Source organism: Cyclopterus lumpus, chromosome 21 (genome assembly GCF_009769545.1).
Source record: "Cyclopterus lumpus isolate fCycLum1 chromosome 21, fCycLum1.pri, whole genome shotgun sequence".
In the NCBI taxonomy this organism is placed as follows: domain Eukaryota; kingdom Metazoa; phylum Chordata; class Actinopteri; order Perciformes; family Cyclopteridae; genus Cyclopterus; species Cyclopterus lumpus.
Window position 1 is genome coordinate 8051240 of NC_046986.1, and position 16529 is coordinate 8067768.

At 43.6% G+C, this 16529-nt stretch overlaps 2 protein-coding genes across 3 annotated transcripts; one reads left to right on the top strand and one right to left on the bottom strand.

The window, feature by feature from the left end:
• Window positions 1-715: 715 nt before the first annotated feature.
• otc (ornithine carbamoyltransferase) lies at window positions 716-4060 on the bottom strand. Of its 2 annotated transcripts, none has more exons than XM_034561351.1 (10): window positions 3852-4060; window positions 3582-3720; window positions 3410-3491; window positions 2688-2775; window positions 2387-2540; window positions 2182-2304; window positions 1936-1989; window positions 1696-1845; window positions 1305-1442; window positions 716-1198 (listed from the first exon to the last, which is right to left on the bottom strand). In XM_034561351.1, the coding sequence occupies exons 1-10, from the start codon at window positions 3923-3925 to the stop codon at window positions 1139-1141; spliced, it is 1062 nt and encodes a 353-aa protein (XP_034417242.1). In that variant the 5' UTR covers window positions 3926-4060; the 3' UTR covers window positions 716-1138. The 2 variants fall into 2 exon arrangements, with proteins under 2 accessions (XP_034417242.1, XP_034417243.1); XM_034561352.1 differs by having other exon boundaries at window positions 3582-3717; window positions 3852-4033.
• Window positions 4061-4787: 727 nt separating this feature from the next.
• Window positions 4788-16508, top strand: rpgra (retinitis pigmentosa GTPase regulator a). Its single transcript, XM_034561818.1, has 18 exons — window positions 4788-4829; window positions 5137-5262; window positions 5353-5445; window positions 5744-5806; window positions 5900-6058; window positions 6154-6303; window positions 6394-6552; window positions 7036-7191; window positions 7288-7415; window positions 7555-7737; window positions 8525-8668; window positions 8750-9005; window positions 9115-9200; window positions 10880-11374; window positions 11763-12176; window positions 12271-14377; window positions 14519-14735; window positions 16502-16508. Exons 1-18 carry the CDS (start codon window positions 4799-4801, stop codon window positions 16506-16508), a joined length of 4974 nt encoding a protein of 1657 aa, XP_034417709.1. The 5' UTR covers window positions 4788-4798.
• Window positions 16509-16529: the final 21 nt, after the last annotated feature.

Consider the following 16529-nt stretch of genomic DNA (forward strand, 5'->3'; position numbering starts at 1 on the left):
TACGTTATCCAATCAGCGAGCCGGGACGTTACCGGGCGCTTCCATCGGGCGGCGCACTCTCACCTGCACCGGTCCGTGCAGCCTTTGACCCTAATGCCCCCCTGACCCATAACCTTAAGGCCTTAAGGCAACAGGAGCTGAATGACACTGGCAATATGCACATGGAAGTACACGTCACAGTCCAAAACTAGGCCACCGTCATAGAAATATCTGAGATTTATAGTCTGAAGTGCTGAAATTAAATGTGAGAAAGTCACCAAACATAGTCCACGGGACTGTTTGTTAAAAAAGTTACTTGAGTAAAAGTAAAGAAGTATTATCAGCAAAGTGTTCAATGAATTAGCTGCTTTCACAATGTTGTATACAGTATTTATAGAATATCATCCTGTTGTTATCACCAACGAATACATGCAAGAGCACAATAACTTAGTTTGTCAATTCTACATTCTTTGGATATTGTGCATACAACTATATAGCTTCTGTTTGTTTGTTTCTGTAAAAAGTTATTATACGTGTAAAACAAATGTATTGGAGTAAAAAGTACAATAATTACCTCTATTGTGTAGTGGGGTCGAAGTATAAATCAGCATCAAATTAGGGTACTCAGATAAAGTGCAAGTATCTCACTCCTGCCTGCTTGTAGAAGTTTACATTCATTGTTCATGTGCAATTAATTTTAGAGCTCACCGGCTTATTTCCTGACTTGATTCACAACTTAATGTTTCCCCTTTTCCTTTTATTGGTTTGCTTTTTTCTCAACAATACAACAATAACAATACTTCTCAAATACCGCGAGAATGCGATCGCTTCCGAAGTTCCCGATGCCGTTGGAGAACGTTGTGAAGTGCAAGAGAACATTAAAACAAGTCGAAGAACGGTTCGGCCAATCTTTTCCTTTTCAGGAACACGTCTGTAAAACGTAGGCTCGCAAAAAAAAAAAAAACTCGTTCTCCGTCACAGAATCAGGTAGAACGTAAACATCGATTTTTTTTATCTAAACCAGGAAGTGATTTAAACAACGTACACACTCGGTTACTCTCAGGGAACCCATCCAGGGTTGTGATGGTGCCATCAAGACGCCTGCAATAGGACGGTCTTTCTTCATGACGACCGAGTGAAACTCTACCGTACGTTAAAGTTAAAACTTGGGCACGGGGCTCTGTGGAGTGTAGTCGGTCAGAAGAGACACCATCAGACCCTGAAAGAGGAGACAAGTTGTGACGACGATGGAGAATCAAACTGGAGGCGGGGTCATTTTTGACCCATACTAGTATAAAACTGTGCATTAAAAAAAGGTCACTCACCATGATGGTCCACTTTCTGTTCTCTGCCTCGGGGAAGACGAGGGAGCGGGGGGAGTAGAATACCTGGTCATCCACTTCCTCCATTTTGCGTGGGAGACAATGCAGGAAGCTCCAGTCTGGTTTGGCAACACTTCCTGTCTGTAGTGGAAGTGACCCGTTTAAACTCAGTGAAATTAGATAACATTGAGTTTTCAGCTCCTTTGCTAACTATTTTACTTGCCAAACACAAAACCGCATTCTTATTGACCAAAATAATTACTTCTATTTTTTTCCAGAAAATTCTATGCAATGTAGGAAAGAGAGCAAATGTAAAAGAAAAATAACATATTGAATACTAAATATACACAATGCCAAAAATATAGACGGGTAAAAAGACAATGTTCTTAGTTACCTGCATTGTAATCTGGTAACCTTTAAAGTCTTTGAGCCTCTTTTTCTTTTCCTCCTCCTGTCCCATGCTCACCCAGGTGTCGGTGACCAACACATTGCTGCCGTGGGCAGCCTCCATGGGGTCAGAGGTCAAAACAAGCTGGGTCCCATGCTGAGACAAAACGCAACGTTATGAATTCATAAGAAATCCTTTGACAAGGATGTGTTTTAAAAAAATAATGACACCTGAAGAAGACCTCACTTCTTTGGAAAGTCTTTGTGCCTCTTCAATAACACTCCTTTCTGGCTCGTACCCCTGGGAATTAAAATACAGCTTCAGCTTTGTAGTAACAGAACCACAGGTGTTTGTTTCCCAAGCAACTGGTGGGGGGGGGGGCTACTGCATGCCTCTATACCTGCAAACTACAAAACAAGAATCTACTAGAAAGTAGAGGTTGTGTGCTAAAAGAGAGGCTAAATGTACATGACACCATAAAACGAGGCAAACCTTTGGTGTAGCAATCTTAAGGTGAACTCCCAATTTAGCCGCAGTCATCATGAAGGAGTGGAGGACGTTGTTCCCATCTCCAATCCAGCTCACTGTTAGTCCACTAAGGGAACCATAATGCTCCTGGGGGGGGAGAGAGTGGTAATTTAGAGAACACTGTCAATGTCATGGATGGAAATTGCAGCACGCGTAGGAGCCGCAGCACCTGTAGGGTGAGGAAGTCCGCCAGAATCTGGATTGGGTGGTAGAGGTCCGACAGGCCGTTGATGATGGGGATGGAGGCGTCCTTATGCAGCTCCTCCAGCGTGGAGTGGCTGTACACTCGTGCCAAGACGATATCGCAGAGCCCCGAGAGAACCCTGAGGCGGACATGGAAGTGTAGGTCACACTAGAAATGCTACTTCGGATTCCTGAAAAGGAGCGCGAATATGAAGCCTTGTTCCGACCAACTGATTCATTGCATTGCATTTCAATAAGCATGAATATTTTTTTTTTTAAAAACTCACCTAGCCGTGTCTGTGCTGCTCTCATTCACTCCAAGGTGGATGTCCTGAGAAGTGAGGAAACAGGGGTGGCCACCCAGCAAAGCGAAGCCTGGAATTATAATATTATGACAACTTTAATTTCCCAAAATGGCCAGCTGGTGCATCAATACAACAAACACAACCTCACGGCGAGCGTTGAAGGGGAGCGGTACGGGGGAGAGAGGAGTGGATTGAACACCGCTTTGTTCCTGCGATGGACTGAAAGTCGCCTTTCAGCAGTTCTTTTGTGTCCATGTTGACAATGACCTTCACTGAACACTGACAGCGTGAGATAAGGTTTTATTTTATGAATAATTTAAGATTATTAGTAATATGTCACAATCACTATCTTTACTTGGATATATATTTAAGCTGATGATATTATGTTTACAATTGACCTTTGCTTCTACAGGCGCATTTGCATCTCTGTGCATGTGTAATTTTCTTTTTCCTATATTTTAAATCTATGTTCTCGTGCATAAATACAACATTTACATATCTTATGTGTAAATTGCGCTAATGTGACACTTGACAACTGCCCCAGTGTCTTTATAACATTTCCACGCCATTCTAAAAGAAAAAACTAGTTAATTATGGTATTGTTATATTATTGGCATTGGAGCACACACACCACACACACACACACACACACACACACACACACACACACCAGTGCAGATACTGGCAAACAAAACACCAGACACCTGTTTCCGTGGACATTCTTGTTCTGGTGCTCCTCTTCTCAAATATCATAGCAATGGACTTTCCTTGCAGAAGAGGAAGATACTGAAAATAGAAATTGAAAGTGGTCAACCATTTGGATCATGGACACGGTCAACACTGGGAGGAAAACCACGGCAGACATTAGCCAGCTACCTGCTTCTCATGCTTGATCCGATGTTTGAGATCCCCGGACACCCACAGCAGCCTCTTGATCTCCTCCGAGCTGAAGTCCTTCAGGGTCAGACAGCTGCGACCCTTTAAGGGACCTGAACCCAGGGACGCCGCTCCGCTGCTGGGAAGGGGGGACGCACGAGGACACGCATGCGTGGAAAGTTAGGGTCACCTGGACGAGCAACACGTACCGATACAGGAACGTTGTGCTCATTCCGCAATAAAAAATAAAAGTTAGGTGGAGTTTCTCACCTCAACCCTCGTGCCGAAAGAGCGGTCAAGCATTTGAAGACGGTTTTGTTTGCAGAGAGTAGTTTAGTGGACATTGTCGCCGAAGTTGACTGTAAGGAAAGAGCAGCAATGTCGAGGGGGTATTTTCAGTTGACGTGCAACATGAGGAGGAGGTTTCAAGCCAGAACAGCAGCGTGGCTACCCCTGACGTCACCGCACAACCCGGAAGCGGGGCGTGGCTTCCTCCCAATCCAGCCAGAAGTTTACTGTCTGTTGTCGGACTGCTGGAATGGGATAGGACGATATTATTTAATACAATTGTAATTATTATTTAATAAAATTAAAAGTTCCCGTTAGTTTTCAAAGCAAGAACTTCATGCGTTACATATTTAGACTGTTAACACATATTTAGACTGTTATTGTAATCTCACAGATATCATCTGTCTATATTTGGAATGAGACAGACAAAAAGTAACTTTTTAATTTTGAATTGTTAATTAATTTTGAAAAATAACTTTTGAATTTTGAATTGTTTCCACAAATTTGGGTCTAATTTCGGTCCGGACAAACATTTGATCATTAATTGCACACATATTACATATGTGAGATCTCGAACATGCTTTTTGTAATAATTGCTGGAATAATAATTGTCTGTCCCCCACGGGTTGCAGAGGTGACTGAATCAAGGAGTAAAAAAAATGTATACTTGTTACGTATCATATACGTTTGACACATTTCAACAGCTATTTATTGTTAACTTAAAACCATCATTTTGTTCACTATGTAGCCTACTTTGAAAAAACATATATTAATATTCCTCATATGACTAACGTCACGTCATGGTTACCTCAGGGATAGCGTATCTATCTATATCACCTGTTCCTCTTCTACGTCATCTTGGTCTTCCTGTCATTCAGCTGCGCGCCATATGGTGCAGGTGAGGAGGTGTGAGGGGGAGAGCAGTGGAGATGACGGGGCAGGACGACGTGGACGTACCGGGTGAGACTATAATACAATTAAACCGCATATATACACCACTTACTGTATCTTGATGAATGGCATAGTTACCTGCCCATTGTACAAGCGGTTTACACATGTCCTTTGTGTGTGTGTGTGTGTGTGTGTCTAGTTGACCTGTTGCTATTTCTGTCAGGCAGCTACTTAAATGGCTTGAGATGTGACATCAGGTTGGGTTTAGCCGGTGTTAAGTTAGAGAAGTGTTGCCTTTAAGTCCCCCACCGAGTTATTTACACCTTTCAAAAGGCTGTTCAGAGGATGAATCAATAAATCATACGTTTGTCCTCAGAAACAGGAGCCATCTTCACATTTGGAAAGAGCAGTTTTGCTGACAATGCGCCTGGTAAATTCTGGTTGAAGAATGACCAGCCGGTGCATCTGTCTTGTGGCGGAGAGCACACTGCGGTCATCTCAGGTGCAGACAATCTATACACATTTTAATGGTGAACTATTACTGTGTTCGGCTTTAAATATTTGGGCAATTAAATTATTCTTATGTCAGCAGAAAATGGCAGGCTGCTCATGTTTGGTGGTAATTCCTGGGGCCAACTGGGAGGTGGATTTAAACCCGCTGCTAGCAAACCTGCCTCTGTGAAAGGTGAGCTGTTTTACACCCAAACTGTAAATAGTGATTATTTTCATTATTGATTCGTATGCCAATTATTTCTCGAGTAATCCTTTCATCGCTTGGTCTACAAAATGTCAAAAATGATGAAAAAAAGTGGAAAAGCCAATCTTACATTGTCAAATCACTTGTTTTGTACTGTGCTTAAGCATCATTTTGAAGTATTTTTTTTACATTTTCTTCTATGTACTTCTATACTTCACTACAAAGGAGGCAAATATTGTACTTTTATACACATGCTGTACATACAATCACTGTATTTACCTTTCAGCCTTAAAGTCTGAGAAGGTGAAGCTTGTAGCTTGTGGGAGATATCACACAATCGTCTGCACATGTAAGACGATAAACACATAATATATGACATATCTTTTCCTTAAGAAAAGCCCAGAATTGGTTGTATTAAAATTCAGTGTTTGTATATTTTTAGGGCCGGGCAGTGTGTTTGTATCTGGCAGTAATCAGGAAGGGCAGCTTGGTTTGGGCCACTGCAACAACACCACCTCTTTTCACCTGCTGCAGCCCTTCTGTGACCACGCACCAATCAAAATGCTCTCTGCAGGATGCAACACCTCAGCTGCCTTAACAGGTCCGAACATTGGCAAGTAATAATGTAACAAGTGTCAGCTCAACATGCTCTGGCCAAAGTCAAAAGTGTGTGTGTGTTGTTGTTGTTGTTGTTAGAGGACGGGAGGCTCTTCATGTGGGGAGACAACGCCGTGGGTCAGATCGGTTTAGGGGATGAGGAGTTTGCAGCAGAACCCACAGAGGTGGATGTTGGGGAGGCGGTGACGTGGGTCTCCTGTGGGTACCACCACTCGGCATTCGTCACAGGTACAACGCCGTCCAACCAAACACAGCACAAGATACAGTTTGAGTGTTCATTTGACCTCACATTCCAGTGGCGTGTCGGCTTTGCTCTAGCGGATGGAGATCTCTACACGTTTGGCGATAGTGCGAACGGAAGGCTCGGTCTCCAGGTGGAGCAGCTGGCCAATCACAGAGTCCCTCAGCGGGTGCAAGGGTTTCTGGGTAATGTCACCCAGGTGTGCTGCGGAGGGGAGCACACGGTGGCACTCACAGGTAGGTTTAGTACAGACACGTTTTAAATATATCAGAAATACAGTCTGTTAGTCAGCGGAGGAAGAAGTATTCAGATCATATAAGTAAGAGTCCTGCATTATAGTTTTACTTAAAAGTACAGTATCAGCTAAATATAATTAAAGTTTCACTAGTACAAGTAGTCATTATGCAGACAAGCCTTTTTATTGAATTTCTATCACCAACACCTTCAACATATAAATAGATCGTTTTGCACATTTCACAAATAATAAGAAAACTAAACAATAATAACCAATAAAATAAACAGCAGACATATATTATATATTATTATTCGGCAGACGTAAACACTCTTACCTCTTTCTACAACATAAACAATGAACGCATACACACAAATAATCTTAATGTGAAGAAAAAAAAGCACAACGTCAACGTGCACGAATGTACTTTCTTCCCACTGTCCGTCTAAGCAGTCTCGTGTCATTGTGTCTGTTTTCGCCGGCCCAGAGGCCAACGTGTACACGTTTGGCAGAGGTCAGTACGGTCAGCTGGGCCACGGGACGTTTCTGTTCGAAGCGGCTTTGCCAAAACCGCTCGAGCTCTTTCGTAACGGCGGCGTCAAACATGTCGCCTGCGGAGAGAACCACACCGCTGTGATCACGAGTACGTAACCTCTGGAGCTCTTTGTGATCGTGGTGAACACGAGTATCCCCGTCTAAATGTGAAGCGATTTAAATACAAGTTTGTATTTGTCCACAGGCAGCGGGCTCCTGTACACGTTTGGTGACGGTCGTCATGGGAAACTGGGTTTAGGGGTGGAGAACTTCATCAACCGGTTCAGCCCGACACTCTGCACACGTTTTACAGTGCAGTACAGTGTTCAGTTAGTAAGTGAAAAGGCTCAGGGTGAAACGACACTAGCTCTGGCTGTAGTCCACGTCCCAAGTGGTCGATCCCGTGTGTCCGCAGATGGAGAGGACACTCTCTCGTGAACTACATTGAGTCTTTGTGTCTTCTGACGTTCAGGTCTCCTGCGGTGGGAACCACATGCTGGTTCTGGCTGCACCCAGACCAGAAGAGGATGTCACAGTCACAGGGAACCTGCCGGAGCCCAGTTGCACAGAGGTGCTTCTGCTGGACACTTTGACGGATCTCAATCCGACAGTCCCGCTCTCGGCCCTCGCTGCTCGAGCCCGCCACAGAGAAAAAGTGAGAGCCCACGTTGTGGTACTCATTTTCATTTGGTTGCAATCTGCAACATCAGCGTTATATGGCAATGCATCCTACACATTGTACGAGGCCCGAAACTATACTGATTGTTTTCATAATCCGTTAATCTGCTGATTATTTTATCCGTTAATCATTTCATTGTTTGATATACCAAAAAAAAACTAAAATTGGACTAAATGCACATTTCATAATCCTAGAGCAAAAATATAGAATTTACTATTTCAAGACCACCTAAGTAGCAGTATATTCAAAAATATTTGCCAGTTATTACTAATATTATTGATTATTTACTAATCATTGCAGCTCTAAAATGTACTTAAATGAATGAATGTCTTTTTCATTATCGTTTAATCCACATATTTATTGTATGTTGCGTATCTGTGTTCTGGTCACATTGATTTCACTAGTAATATATTTGGGAATATCTTTTACATACGGCTGGCAAAAAGGGAAAATAATGTGATATAATAAGAAATATTTCTAGGCCCAATAGTTCCCACTGGTTTGCCATCATACTTTGACCTGTATGATTGTGAACAAGTACTAAATAGCATTGTATGTGGTATAAATAAGGCATTTATTTAACTCTGTGAATGTTTGATATCTTTATATAATTGTAATCACAGTTTAACTCCAGTAGGAAGCAGTATTACACCAGGTTGTCGCTCTGCTGCAGTGCCGCTGACTAACCGCTTAGAGGAGCTCCATCAAACTTTTTACTTACTTCATTTGTTGTTTTTGCTTCTCTTTTCTTTCTGCGGAGCAGTTTGGAGAGATGTTTCGCAACCTCCCTCGTCTAAATTCTGACTTCCTCAACACCTCCTGGCAAACGTCCAGAAATATCCCGACCCCTAAAACGCTCTCGAAGGACTTTGCCACCCCTTCGTCATCCCCGAAACCACAATCAGAAGTTAGACTGAGCCCACCACCATCCCCCAGATCTCCAGTGTTATCCTCTAAAACACATTCTCAATCATCAAACACATTTCAGAGTGGATCCTCCACTGCTGCTTCTTCTAAGTCTGAATCCAAAGAGCTGCATTCTCCCTTACCGTCGCCAAAGACTACAACTAAACGTAGCACCGTAGTATCTCATAAAAGGACCGCAAAAAGAAGACCGTATGGAGCGGCAACCGCCAAAAAGGCCTTAATTGGAGACCCTCCTCCAACACCTAAAGAACCCTGCAGCCCCACCAGACCCTCCAGGGGTATTTCCAGGAATGAGCATCCTGCCTCGCCGAAATCAGGTATTTTCAACCTATAATTAGCATCCAGTGCTGAGCTGAGTTTGTATCTTGTGTTGGATACTCTAGTGCGCAACTGTTTCAGTGACCCAATCATTGTTGCTTTTCGCAGAGGTGGAAGAAACCTCTCAGAGACAAGAAGATGTGAAGGAGACTATCTCTGAGAAAGGATCGACCTCTGACTTGTTGCCAAACATGGTGAGTTTGGTTTCTTTTTCATAGAGTGGGTAAATGCAACATATTGTCCATAAAGTCATAAACGCTGAGTCAGTCGAATGCTGTTTCTTCTCGTTAGGCTCCTTGGTTGTGGTCGACATTATGTGCACTCCAGGGCAGAAAGCAGCAATGTTGAACACTCACTGACTTTTCCAGGAAATGTGCATAGGTCAGCATACATACTGTGTGTGTCTGCAGAGACATTTTCCATTTTATGTAACATTGAAGTGAAATATGACATTAAATTCAGTGTTGTGTTTTCTTTATTTTTCTCGTTCATTTGCTTTTTTCCCCCCAAAGAATGTGTGTGAAGAATCGCCTCAGAGATTCTTCACCCCGCCCCCCAACACACACACACACACACACACCACACACACCACACACGCACACACACACACACACACACACACACACACACACACACACACACACACACAGACATGCACACATGTAATGCTTTGGGGAAGTTTGCAGGACTCTTGCCACATCTCATCAGTGTTTCCACAGCCAGAGATGAGTCTCACTGCATCGTTGTGTGTCGTAGTGCTTACATGTGTTGCTCAGTAACCGGCCCCTGCCTTACTGTTACATGGGCTTGTGTCTGTAGTGGTGGAAGAAGAAGAAGAAGTAGTAACACACTTTAAACAGTTAAAAGCACTCATAATGTTGTGTCCTGAGAGGTTTGTATTTTTTTTTGAAGTAAAATCTAGCAACTCCAGGTGTAAAAAAACAAAGAGTGATGTGTAAAGTACAATATTTCAGTAAAGTACATGTGAATACTTGAGTACATGTACGGAGTTACTTATGCTCAGACATGCGTGGGCTTACATTTGTGACAGAGATGAATATCTATGAAGAGGTGCACCACAATCATTGAACTTGCATTTGAAATTCTGCTGTGAAGGTGATTAAATGTGGTTTTTCACGCCTCCCTGACCCCCAATTAACCACCGTCTGTTAATCTCAAATGCAGATGGTAATTCATCTTTTCTCCAGGTTTCTTTCACCTCCCTCCCACATCTGTATTTAACCCTGTTGATGACTAATCATTGATCCACATAATGTGTGCTCATCATTTTTCATATGCCTTAAACTGTGGGATGCAGTGGAGTACAAGTATACATTTGCACAAAATGGAAATACATACATTTCTACTTATATGCACAGTACTTGAGTAAATACAAGTTGCATCCAACCACTGGTTTTAACTGCTGTTTACGACATTTCAAATTATATTGTACAAAAATGTACCAACGTGTATTTTTACATGATGATGAGATCCAAAATATACTTTTTACTGGCAATATATGAACTTCTTATGTATTGCTGCACACATTTTGATGTCTATTTGTAATTATACTCAGCCATTTTACATTTTAATCCATCTATGCTACTGCAACATCCAAACCAATGATGAAATTCTGATTCAGTTGTAGTTATTAAACAATAAACAGCTTCTTCAAGCTAGTGCGGACATGCTTTTGGCAGTAAAATACATACAACATAAAAATGCCACAAATCCTCATGCAGTAATGTTGATTGCAGGTCTGCTGCTGTGCTTGTTCAACTTTCCTTTTCTGTAACTCACAATTATCAGTGATTTGACCTTTTTCTGCTCCTTTTTATTTTTACATCCCTATTTTCTCTGTCATTTCTTATAGGAAAAGAAGAAAGGCCCAGCTCTTAGAAAAACTAGGAAAAAGTTTCTCAAGGCCTCGCCCGCAGAGCTCCTGAAAGACTCTTTGAAAAGAGAAATGTCTCCACCAATGAGCTCAAAGAGTCTGAAAAACGCTTCTAAAAGCGTCTCATCTAAAGGCAAAGAGAACGTCACCAAGCAGTCCAATAAAGTCACAACTAATGGACACGCTCGACAGGAACCCTCCCATTTAAAATCACCAAAACTATCAGAGGCAAGCCCAGTCAGGAAGACACTGGCCGAAGCCCAGCAGAGACTCACTAAACTGAAGGGAAATAAAAGGAGAAATAGAAATGGGAAAGAAAGTAATATAAACAAAGAGGATATGGAAGCCATCGCTTTGAAGAAAGACTTGTCGGAGACACCAAAAAAGGAGGAAGATATATCCGCTTTTGACAAGACATCTGATGTTATTAAGATCACGACAGGAAATGAAACAACCAGTCTCTCGGTCCGCAGTGTAAGTTGGTCATCGGAAGAAAAGGATGCGGAAATGAAGGAGTGAAAGCACTGACATCAAACCCGTTGAAGCACTGGGACAAAGTCAAAATAAAGCACCGGCTTAAAATCACCACCAGTGAGAAAAGAAACCACGCCAGCTCCGGTTGATAGGAAGAAAACACAAAGTGGTACATCGACACCTGTGAAGATTGAAGGTGAACTGCAGGAAGACGAATCCACACCAGTCAAACGTCACAGTAAATATAGAGGAAACACTCGGTTAAAAGGAAAAGCAAGGAAAAAGTTGTAGAAAATGAGTAAACACGGCAAAAAAAACAAGAGGTAGAACCGCAGATACGCAGAAGAGACCTGAAGGTGACGGCGCTGACCTAAATGACACAATGAAGGCAACAGAGTCTAAACTGAAGGCGAAATCAAAACCAGGTGTAGGAGAAGGGGATGACATCAGAGTTCAAGGAGGAGCAGAGACTGTCGCCTCACAGCTGCTGTGTAACCCCGTTTCCTCACAAAGCACTCGGGGAACAGAGGTGGTTTCCATCGGCGCAGCGAGATCCCTGCAGGACCCAGAACCTGTTGATAGAGATCTGCTTGTTTCTGGAGCACACGGAGAGGATACTCAGAGACTGACTGACAGAAAGCCAGGGTGGGGGGAGATCCTCAGCACCGCAGCCTGTCTTCTTCCTGCCGCTGGGATAGCGGGTGCAGCTGTGGCGGTGCTTAGTGAGGCAGTGACCAGCGTGGGGCTTTTCCAGTCCGACAGCGACGCGGTCATCTCCACGCCGCCCAAAACACCCGGTCGGGTGAAACATTTCACCAAGCAGAGTGCGGTCACGCGGCCTTCTTTAACCTCGACGTGGTCGAGTCTTTCTTCGACAGAGGTGACGAGGAAAGAAGGTCTGGAGGAAAGCCACGATGGCGCTCAGTCACGACAGGGGGCGATGGAAAGTGACGGGGGTGAAGACTTTTCACAAACAGACCGGCGGGACAGCGGCGCAGACGTGGGAACTTCCCCGGCGAGAACTTGAAGAAGATGAGAAAACCCACGAGGATCGTGAAGGAGAAGGAACGGATACTGAGGATGGGGGAAAGAAGGAAGATGGAGAAAGTGGAAGCGGTGTGGAGGACGACAAAGAAGAAGAGGAGGAGGAGGAGGAGGGAAGTGAAAGTAGCAATGATCTAGGGGTGAAAGAGGAGAGCGTTACGGGAGGGAGTGAGGAAGAGCAAGATCATGAAGCTGCAGAGGAAGATGGTGAGGAGGAAACAGGCTCCAGCGGTGAGGAAGAGGAGGAAGAAATTGAGGGAGAGGAGGAAGAAGAAAGCAGTGAGGAATCAGGGGGAGGAGGAAGTGCATCTGAGGTAAGTGAAGCAGCAGAGGAGGATGATGGTGAAGAATCCAGTGAAGAGAATAAAGAAGAAGAGGAAGAGAGTGAGGCGAGTGAGGATGAGGACGATGTTAGAGGTGAAGACTCGGGGAGCACCAAGAGCAAAGAGTCAGAGGAGGAGGAGGACAGAGACGGAGGTGACGCTGCAGAGTCTGATTCTGAGGAAGAAGAAAACATTGAGGAAGAGGAAGATGAGCTTGATGCAGAGGAAAATGGTGAAACTGAGGAACACAGAGATTCCACCGTAAGTGAGGACGAGAAGGAAGGTGAAGAAGAAGATGTAGAAACAGATAAGAGCGAAGGGGAGGAAGATGAGACACAGGAAGGGAGTGATGAAAATGACAAGGAGGAAGAGAGTGAGTCTGATGAAGATGAGGAAGAGCAAGATGAAAAGAGTGATAAAGAGAATGAGGAGCAGGAGGAGGAAGATTGTGAGGAAAAAGCATCTCCAGATGAGGGAGAAGCTGAGGACAAGACTGCTGAGGAGGAAGAAGAAGAAGATGGAAAGGAGGAGGTTATTGGTGAGGAAGAAAAGGGCGAGGAAGAAGAACAGGGAAATGAGAAGGTGACAGAGAAGGAAGAAGAAGTTGAGGAGGAGGAAGAAGCGAATAAGGAGGATGTCACAGAGGAGGAAGAGGAAGGGGGTGAGGAGGAAAAAGGGAATAAGGAGGATGTTACGGAGGAGGAAGAAGAGGGTGAGGAAGAAGAACAGGAAAAAGAGAAGGTTATAGAAAAGGAAGAAGAAGTTGAGGAGCAGGAAGAAAAAAATACAGATGATGTTACAGATGAGGAAGAAGAAGAAGAGGGTGAGGAAGATGTTACAGAGGAGGAAGAAGAAGAGGGGGAGGAGGAAGAAGAAGAAAGTAAGGAGGTGGTTATAGAGCAGGAGGAAGAAGAGGGGGAGGAAGAAGAAGAAGAAGAAGAAGAGGGGGAGGCGGAAGAAGAGAGTAAGGAGGATGTTACAGAGGAGGAAGAAGAAGAAGAGGGTGAGGAGGAAGAAGAGAGTAAGGAGGATGTTACAGAGGAGGAAGAAGAAGAAGAGGGTGAGGAGGAAGAAGAGAGTAAGGAGGATGTTATAGAGCAGGAGGAAGAAGAGGGTGAGGAGGAAAAAGAGAGTAAGGAGGAGGTTATAGAGAAGGAGGAAGAAGAGGGGGAGGAGGAAGAAGAGAGTAAGGAGGATGTTACAGAGCAGGAGGAAGAAGAGGGTGAGGAGGAAGAAGAGAGTAAGGAGGAGGTTATAGAGCAGGATGAAGAAGAGGGTGAGGAGGAAGAAGAGAGTAAGGAGGAGGTTATAGAGCAGGAGGAAGAAGAGGGGGAGGAGGAAGAAGAAGAAGAGAGTAAGGAGGATGTTACAGAGCAGGAGGAAGAAGAGGGTGAGGAGGAAGAAGAGAGTAAGGAGGATGTTACAGAGCAGGAGGAAGAAGAGGGGGAGGAGGAAGAAGAGAGTAAGGAGGATGTTACAGAGCAGGAGGAAGAAGAGGGGGCGGAGGAAGAAGAAGGAAAGGAGGAAGTTAAAGAGGAGGAAGAAGAAAATGAAGAGAGTGACGGTGAGGAAGATGAAAAAATAAAGGGAAAAGAGAAAAGTATTGAGGTTAAAAAGATGATGGGAGAGAGCAATAGTGATGAGGAGGAAGAGGGAGACGAGGAAGAGGATAATGAAACAAAGATTAAACCAAAAACAGAGACAAGACTCAGAAATCAGAGAGGAGAAACAAAACAGGAACAACTTGAAGGAAAGAAAGAAGATGAGAGTGAGGAAGAAGCTAACGAAGAAGAAGAGGAGGGAGAAGAAGAGGAGAGTGAGGAAGAAGCTAACGAAGAAGAGGAGGAGGGAGAAGAAGAGGAGAGTGAGGAAGGAGGAAAGGCTGCAAACATCAAACATAGTAAGAAAGATGCTAAAGAGGAGGAACATGAGAAAGAAAAAGAGGGAAATACAAAAAGGGAGCAGGAAGAAGAGGAAGAAGAAGAAGAAGAAGAAGAAGAAGAAGAAGAAGAAGAAGAAGAAGAACAAGAAGAAGAGGAGAGGAAGAGGAAGAGGAGGAGGAGGAGGAGGAGGAGAAAAAGGTCAAATCAACCAAAACAAAAAACATGCAGGAGTTGCCTCCTGGAAGAAAATACAAAGAACATAAAGAAACACCCAAACCAGCTCCGAGGACGAGGCGGAGCGCTGCAGGAGAGAAGAAACCAGACGACTCTCAGCAGTTCTGGAAACGATGTTCTCCCTCAGTACCTCGACCTGCAGTGAAGGTCACCACGAGGGCCATGTGGGAAACCTGCAGACAACTGCTGATATATTATTAGATATTTCATACTATTGTTCTATTCTATATTATTCCTAGTCAACAAATCCCATTAAAAGAGCGAAACTAACGATTTGTCTGCGGCGCCAAGCTTCATTCCTACTGAAGACACTCATTTTATTTGTGTCACAAATAGTTTTCATTTTTGTCAAAGCTATACAGACAAAAATGATGCGTTTTTGTGCGTCTGTGAGTATTGACGGCAGCAGAATGTGATGTACGTTTCATTGACTCAAAATAATCTACAATGCCCATGTTCGTCATATGAAGAGTGGCTCATTCATATGTTGCACTCAACCGACGTGTCATTAATCTTCGATAACATTGTCACAGTGGACTATTAAAAAAACAAACGGTATCAATCACTGTTTTTATTCCAATGATTCTTCTTCTTTACCAAGCCTCCACTGGAGGTTTGTTTGTGTTCTGCTAGCGGCTTATGAAGTTCACTTATTCCTACGCCACACCACTCAAGATAAGACCCGACTCAATTTGACGATTGAATGTTTTTGAGACTTGAAAATGAAGCGCTATGCAGTCCGATGTTCAGATTGAAAACCAAAAACCAAACCCCACCAACGTGTCATTCTCCGCCTTTATGGCGCCAGAACCCCATGTGTGTGTTTTGGCTGGGGATCAATGCTTTTTAGATGCTGAACTCAAATCTCAAAAGAAGGTACTCAAAGTGAACAGCAGCTCATGTGTACGTTTGAGTAAACAGTGAAAGACAATACGACTCAAGAAACAAAATCTTCATCCAGAATCCTCGTCTGTCGCGCCACATCAAAGTAAAAGTCAACCAAGACGTTACATAATTACAGCTCAGGAGATGCTCTCACGCCGCACGTCTCCCACTTCCTGTTTTCTGACGATCAGCTTTCCTTACCGCGTGCTCCTCCCCGTGTGTGTGTATGAAACAGAATGATAATCGAGCGTAGATGCAAATGTCGAGACAGAATCGATTATGGAAAGGTTACTGTGGAACATTTCGCTGAAGGAAACAACCTTCATCCAACTTCTTGTAAAATGTTCACATCATTAGCAAACAGCGAAACAGGCAGTCAACTTCCAACTCTTTCCACTGTGTTATGGCTGTGTGTGTGTGTGTGTGTGTGTGTGTGTGTGAGTGTGTGTGAGAGAGAGAGAGAGACAGTGCATCTACAAGTGATGACCTGGTGCAAGAAGGACCATGTCATGCATCTTGACATGGATTTGATAAAGGCTACAATATATGACATAGCTTAAAATGTTCATAAAAATCACATCCTGGTCAGACTCATTTATTTAATGTTCTCATCAAGAGAGATTACCTGTGAAAAAACTCCATGCCGCCATTTTGTAACTAATAATATCCTAATTTGTTTTTCTCTCCTATGCAATTAATAATTTAATGACCCCCTATGATATAAAATTGCAACTCCTTTATGGGGTCCCGGCCCTCAGGTTGTGAACCACTATGTTCTTACTCTGC